Here is an 8,165-nt window from a genome sequence, read left to right on the forward strand (position 1 = left end):
ATTAAATGCATAAATTTCGTAAATTTATGACATAATTTGTTGTGTTAATATTTCTCGGTTATATTTGCATTTTTATAATGAAACAAAATGACTTTGGATTTTTTCTAACTGTGACTAGGAAGTGCATGACAGCACATATATGAAAATACAATAAAAGTGTCTATTAAAAATAACATAATACAATTTTTTTGTGGTATTGTTGAGCCTTTCTGAATTTTTTGAGAATTACTGAAATTTGAAAGAATCTGAAACATGGCAACTCTGCTACAAATTAATTAATTTAATATGCGAGAAAAATTTGCAATATAAGAAAACGAAAAAGAAGAAAAACATAAGAAAAAAAGTTAAGTTCGTTTACACGGAAGCTGTAATACCCTTAACAATTATAAAATTCCATATAAGATTTTCGTTTGGATCGGACAGTTTGTGTGACACCCATATAGTGGTCCTATCTGCACAATTGGTATTTGTAGTGGAATTGATAATGGTATTGATAATGATATTGGTATTAGTATTGGTATTGGTATTGGTATTGTTATTGGTATTGGTATTGGAATTGCTATTGGTATTGGTATTGGTATTGGAATTGGTATTGGTATTGGTATTGATAATGGTTTTGGTACTGGTATAAGTACTCGTATTGGTATTGGTATTGATAATGGTACTGGTACTGGTATTAGTACTCGTGTTGGTACTGGTATTGGCATTGAAATTGGAATTGGTGCTCACACTGGTATTGGTGTTGGCTTTGAAATTGGTGTTGGTGCTCGTACTGGTGCTGGTACTGTTGTTGGTTTTCGTATTGGTATTGGTATTAATGTTGGTATTGGCATTGGTATTGATATTGGTAGTGGTATTGGTACTCGTACTGGTACTTCTACTGGTATTGGCATTGGTATTGGCACTGGTATTTGTATTGGTATTGACATTGGTATTGGTACTTGTATTGATATTGGTACTGGTGTTGGTATTGATATAGGTACTGGTATTAGTATTCGTACTGGTACTGATATTGGTATTGGTACTCGTACTGGTATTGGTGTTGGTATTATTACTGATATTGATACTGGTATTGGTATTGGTATTGGTATTGATATTGGTACTGATATTGGTAGTGGTATTGGTGTTGGTATTAGTATTGGTATAGGTATTGGTATTATATTATTTTATATTATATAAGCATTCTCAAAGATGCTTGGATTAACTCTTGTTATTACATTTGGTTTGCCCTGGTATTGTATTAATATTTGAATTGATTTTGTTATCGATATTGATTGTGTTGTTTACTAATATGACAATTTGTTATTTTATATTAGATTAAATAGTGACTATGGCATACTAATGATTCAAATTTAGCACAAACATTTTTTATTTAACTAACTTCTATATAATACTAACTACTAACTACTAACTAACTTTAAAATCCTTTAAAAGCTTCACATGCGTGTCCAGCATTTCCACATCAGAATTTACGTAATTTTCCCCATAAAAAACTCAGAATCTTCAGCTTATTTGCGACTTTATATATTATCATATTTGCTTGTGTACAAAACTACTGACATTGAGCCATTTGTAGCGAAATCTTCAATCACATTTAAGCCAGTTAAGCACTTCTGCTTCTTCGTCTTCTTACCCAACAAACGTTTCGCAGAAATGGCAAAACTACCGAAATTGTCTTAGATAAATACTATTAGGTTTTTTCCACTTATACACACACACATATACATTCATATATCAAGAAAGAATGAGAATAAAAAGGCGAATTGTAATATAATTTTGTGGCTATTTTCGCTCGGAGCATTACATAGAAGTGGGTCAGCAGTGAATGTGTGACAAGTGAGCTAGGAATGAAAAAAATCGCAGAGCTTGCAATGAATGTAGCTAATGCAAAATGCACACACTCACATACAAATGATTGTACTTATATAAAAAATGAGCATAGTTTATTCTAACTTATTTAAAAAGTGTACGAACTGCACACATTTAGTATTCTTCCGAAGTTAGCACATTACAGGGATATTTGTTGTTTGGGCAATAGTAAAATGTGGCATAAAAACAAAAGAAATTTTCGACAGAAAATCCAACCAATTTGTTCGACAGACTAGTGTTCTTTCAGGCTTTACTAAAGATTGTATGCGTTCTTCCGCTATGTGAATATAAATGGGAGTGTGTATGTATTTTTATTGTAAGGGATTTTTGTTTGCTTTCGGGAATGACCTCGTGTGCGATATGATCGCCATTAAAAATAAATTACTTCAGTTATCTAAATACAATTTAACGTTATGTACATTTATTTTCTTTCACTAGTTAAAAGACAGCTTTAAATACATACATGAAAGCACATATGTATATACGTATATGTAAATTTGGGAAACTATTGATAATTACGTTGGGCCAGTATGACGTTATATTAGTTAGTGTTGCTGTTGATCATGTGTTTAGTTAAAATTCTAGTCTTGCTTTTCACTTTGATCGTCTTCTTTACCAAGAACTAGTTTTCTACTCTGACAACATGTAGCTCCACAGACTAATGGAGATAGATATAGAGTTATGTATGTTCACAGTACATATATGTAAGTGATCAGTATAACGAGACTAGTTAAAATCCGAGTGAATGTCTGCTCATCAATCAGTTCGCCTGCGCAAGCGATAACTTATAACCCACGGTTGGTTGGTACTGCATATAGGCGGGATCGAACCATTGGCACGGCAAAAAATCCTGTTAAGGGAAGACCATTAAAGTGTTATATTTTACGTTAAAATTAAGACAAAAAACGATGTTTGCTGGAAGAAATTGCGAAGAAAAGTGTATGTGCGGGCTGAAATTATTTAAAAAGGGCGTGGTTCTGACCATCTCAGAAAACGCCAAGGCGTCTTCAACGAAGCTTCCTAAAAGAGATAGCATCCCATCAAGTACCGTGAAAAAAGGTTAAGTCAAAACCACGCCCATTCCAAATGTAACGATTATGTTGAAACCACTAAAAGAGTGATAACTCAATACTCAAACGCGTCAGAGATATTATGAGAATAAGTCCTTGAACAAATGGAGCCTCTATGATATATATATTTTCGAGTACTCAGATACTGAACATGTAGAGCTCAGTGATAACGGCATATTTTTTATTTCAAATATCGCTAAAAATGTAGATATGTTTTGGAATTCAGAGATAATTTTTTTCTGATAATAGTGTGCCATTGGGTCATTTACCCAATATAAAGATTGTTAAACCACCCTATGACTTTATACTCTACCTACTGTTTAACATGTGAGTTATCATAATGAAATTCAAAGAGTATATCTCAAATAACATTGTGTCCTTGTTTCTAAAATACCTAATATACGAATTTTAAATTTCCGCTTGGCTTTTTTCGGTCAATTTGTAAAACGTTTTAGCAAAATTAAGTGAGCGCTTAGTGTTGCTAGAGGCACTGCATTATTCTGAAAATATAATTAAGATAGTCTCCGAACTGTTCCAAATTCCGTATACAATATAACAGGTCAAATGAAAAGTCCCCGGCCTACTTTAGTACATTTTTGGCCGTTCCCACGTCAGTCGGGTCTATGTAACAGAAACGGATCCGGATTTTTTATTTGGTTAAGGACTGTCAACTAGGCAGAAATCTGCCGCCAAAAACATTTTGTTTGCAAAATTCATTTTTGTTTTTAATCCACATTGTGCGCTTCAAGGGTGATCTACTGGATTCTTCAATATTTCGAAATCATTATTGTAGTTCGATTAGGTCTTTGCTTCATAACAGGCTTTAGTTTCGGCGATCACTTCTTCATTTAATGCAAATTTTCTCGGACAACTATCGATTGGACTTAGGAGAGAAATGATGGAGCCATGTTTCATCTATTGTTACATATGGACGCAAACACTTTGGTACTGACCTTGTAATGATTTTAAGTTGCTCTATATATATAAGTTTTGCCTTTGATTTTGAGATATCTTAACCTTAGTCTTGTCTTGTTAGTACTATAGCTATTTTATTAAAGACTCGAAACTTTTTCTGCATTTGGCTTGGGTTAAAATAATATTTTCTTATTCCTTATTACGAGTTCTAACGAGGGTTTTGATATTGACTACGGTTTATGTCTCGGGTGATATTACCGACAATTTCTCGTTAATTCTCAACAAGCTTAATAAGCTTAAAGAGCAAAATATACTTACCCAAGAACGTCTTACTCAACAAAAGCGACAGCAAAACGATAATATAGCACCAAAATTAAACCCATACAAATTATGACATGGAATTCAAATGGCTTGCACAAACATACAAAAGAATTAGGGACGCCATCTTGAAAAAATTAATACTACAAGACGTTTTGCCCGAACCACCGAAATAACAATGCAGGAGAGGGGAGTGCAAAAATAGTCAGAGGTAATACTCTCCATTAGATCTCAACATTCCATAATCGAGTTCAACGAATAAAAAGCATAATTGAAGTATCTCCATGGCCTACTTCATAAATTAAGTCTTCTCTCTCCACAGTATATAACTGACTTAGTTGCCACTAACCTGAGCAACCGACACTTCAGTATCAGGAAGGGACAATAATATACTACGTCACAACCAATACAAACAGGTTAAGCCTAAAGTATAACTACCCATGTCAGTCGGGTCTACGTAACCGGAACAGACCCGCTACAACAATAATAAAAACGGCAATGGACACAAAGTTATTTTAAAAGAGTTGAAATCTATTCATATTAACTACACTAACAAAAGTGCTGCAGGTATCCCCTTTCATATTGGGAATGAAGTAATCCCGTACTCCACCTGTGCGAAATATCTTGGTATGAGGTTGGACGCAAGGTCGTTTTCACTTTCGCTTTCCTCGACACTATCTAAAGAAATATATATTCAATATTCTCCGAAACTCAAAGGATATCGACCGTTATCAGTGCAACTTCTTAATCATTAATGGAGGTTTCATCTCTGACAACGGATACTGTAAAGGTTACCATCGCAATGTAAATTGTAATGAAATGAAAGACAGGGAAGCAATGTGGGTTATTCAAAAATAACTATCAATATAAAAAATTAATTTTGAGAAATTTTCACTAACAGTCTCTGTCTGAGCTGAAATCAGTAAGTAAGCAGCTCAAATGGGATGTTTGTTCCTAACTACAGACAACTGTACAAGAAATTTGGTAGATGAGACTCAACTCAACTGAACGCAGCTGAAATGAAGCGTACTGAAGCATGCTTTATGTATGTCATGTGACGTGAAAGGAAGGCCTAAGCTGAATGAATTTTACTGACTGTACTGGGTAGTGGAGTTTAAAGGCCATGCAAGGTTGATTGACGATAGTATAAACGAAATGTAAAAAAGAAAAAGTGTGGCAATGGATGGCATGGCGAGAGGTTTTAATATTTGTGTGAAGAAAATAAATAAGTTTTCTTTGGAGTATAAATACATAATGCACTATTTTCGTCTAAGAATTCAGCTAGAGTCAAGAAAACAATATATCGTCACCTAAAATGCAAAATAATGTATCATCACTTTTCGTAAGTTGACAGGTGAAGAAAACGATATAATTGAAACCAATTACATTGAAATAAAAATTTGAATTTTGGTTATACGAGTATAATGGTTATATATTAGTTGTAAAATGGTTATATATTGGTTATATCTGACAGCAAATGCAGGAAATTTTATGCTAAATATATGTAATATGATATGCTGAATCGAAAGCAATAAAAACTCTATTTCGATTTGTTTGATGATATGTGGTTTTCCATTTCAGGTCATGATATCTTATTACATATAYAGATAATAAGGTCATCTTAGCAGCGAGACTTTTGTAAATGATCGTAAATATAGGCAATACCACAGTAGTTTTTTAACGAAGTTGAAACCCAAAATCAGAATGTAATAAATATCAGAATTTCTATGTGCTCACTTTCATTAGACGGCCTTCGGGAATTTATAATGCTTTAAAGAAAAAGTTAGTCCACTGATATGTTTCCTAGTATTTTTTTAAGTAGCAGCTCTCTTTAAAAGTACATAAAAATAATTTAATTTTTGGTATTGCTATTAACTTAAAATTATTTTTTTCCTAATAATTGGTTCAGCAATTATTTAAAGTAGTACCAAAAATTGTTCCATACAAATTAAATACACTATTCATTGACTCGGGATCCCGAAGAGCCGATTATGAAGTCTCAAAAAAGTTTAATAATTAGCTGTGTTGACACGCGCTTAAAAATATGCCGAGCTTGAGTTTTCGGGATCCTGAATTATTGTAGTTAGCATTTCGGGATCCCGAAAATAGCTGATTATTTTGTCGTATTTCAGCAAAAGAAATAATTGTCACGCGCTAAAGAAATATTCCGATTATGAGTTTTCGGGATCCCGAAATTTGCTGTATTTATTTTGTCTTACTCCAGCAAAACAAAAAAAAAAATTAATAACTTAATCAGACGATAAACGCGTCAATAAAAGGCTGTTGCATATGTGTGACCCCTAAAACTATGCATTTCCCAAAGAGTCGCTTAAAAACTGCATACGAAGTTTGTACGTCGTGCAAACAGTTATATGTTGCAGCGCCAAAATGTAGACTAACAAAATATTGGTTCTATTTTCATATTTTACATTGAAAGCGAGTGAGCTAGTATTGTAAGTGTGTGTTCGAGAGCACACTATTTTGTTTTCTTTCCACTTAATTTTCGTATTTTGATACATATTGTTCAATATGCTTTTCGTTTCGTTGTCATACTGCCGAAATTTGCACTGAATCAACACTTTATCGCCGCCGCCATCGCCAGCAGCGCGAAATCGATCGTGCCAACGACGAACTGGGTCGTTGCGGAAACTATTTGCGCAACAACAGAAACACAAAAAAAAAAAAAACAAAAACCGAACAACAATAAAACACAAATCGCTGAAAATTACGATACGTGTAAAATGTTGCTGAGCATGCGGTGTGTGTGCGGTGTTGTTTTTGCTGTTGCATACGCTGCTGCCAGTGACACGCCACGGCGGGGCGCCAATGTGTTGATGTCATCGCAATGGGAAAAACGCTTTTGTTTCTAACAAGAGCTGCATGCAGCAGGCGACACGCGGCAGACGGGAGCAATAGCAGCTTCTGTAGCATATCCTGTGGCGCACAAGGCCACACAACAATACACAGAAGTGCTTACAATGCATTTTTCGTTTCCTGTGCAATTTGCGTCGAACAAGACGAAGAAGATGTAAGAAAATTGCAAGTACAACAAGAAAAACTCTGCAAACTGCAGTCTGTTGGCGGCGAGCTGACGGCGTGCGCTGAGCGAAAGTTGCTGATAAAGCTGCCAACATCAGCAACATAAATTCGATTTTACCTTGATTTTCGCACAAACACAAACATATGCCATCAAATTGCATGTACAAAGTATTATATTGAAACATACACACTCACATGCACACGCATACTGACAATGGCACTGCCTTTCATATTACTTGCATTGTCGCCTTTTAGGTGCTCATGGCTTATTGCAATTGTAATCGATTTGAGTTGTTGACAAGCGACAAAGCTCAATGGGGTTATGAAAGTGGAAAATTGTACAAATCCATTGCCTCTGCGCCAGCGTCGTAGGCGTCTGCTCTATAAGCGTTTTGCCTCGCTCTGCGCCGCTGGCGCCATAGCAAATGTTTTAAGAAAAATATTGTTGCAGCTATGAAGGCGCTAGTGCTACATATATGTTGAGCTATATTTATTTATATACATGTGCAGGTACCTAAATATATCACATAGCGCACAAATATCGATGCATTTGTTGGGAAATTGCAAGTTTTTGCGAAATATTGTTGCGCAAAAATGAAGAATACCTACAAAAACCAAAAAAAAAAAAAAAATGAGCTATCAAAATGTCAGTCTGAAAGTGCTTCGTAGTTGCAGCGTGTGATTCGTTTGGCATTTCGAGTATTAATATAGGGTAGTAGCTGATGTTCCACAAATCTGGGCTGCTCCTGCCGTGACCGCTATCTGTCGTCATCCTTCTCTAGTTTGGAACAGAAGTTTTTTGTTGCTAAGGTAGCTCCGCACCACAGCTCTGAGATAGTCCGGAATTTTCGATCATATCTACCCATCTAGCACTATTGAAGGCATTTCGCACATTTAAAGTCGCCAGCAACACCATTCTTTTGTATTTTTGCCATCTACCCTGTTCTACACGCG

General features: G+C 35.1%; 1 protein-coding gene across 1 annotated transcript; it reads right to left on the bottom strand.

Annotated features, from left to right (window-relative positions):
• Positions 1 to 814: 814 nt before the first annotated feature.
• Positions 815 to 1,157, bottom strand: LOC108975436 (tetra-peptide repeat homeobox protein 1-like; the record flags this gene model as incomplete). Its single annotated transcript, XM_018943918.1, is given in 2 exon segments — positions 815 to 869; positions 871 to 1,157. Coding segments are annotated over 2 exon segments (342 nt in total), but the record flags the coding sequence as incomplete, so codon positions are not given.
• Positions 1,158 to 8,165: the final 7,008 nt, after the last annotated feature.

This window comes from Bactrocera latifrons, unplaced genomic scaffold, assembly GCF_001853355.1.
Source record: "Bactrocera latifrons isolate USDA-ARS-PBARC rearing strain unplaced genomic scaffold, ASM185335v1 scaffold_65, whole genome shotgun sequence".
Lineage (NCBI taxonomy): Eukaryota > Metazoa > Arthropoda > Insecta > Diptera > Tephritidae > Bactrocera > Bactrocera latifrons.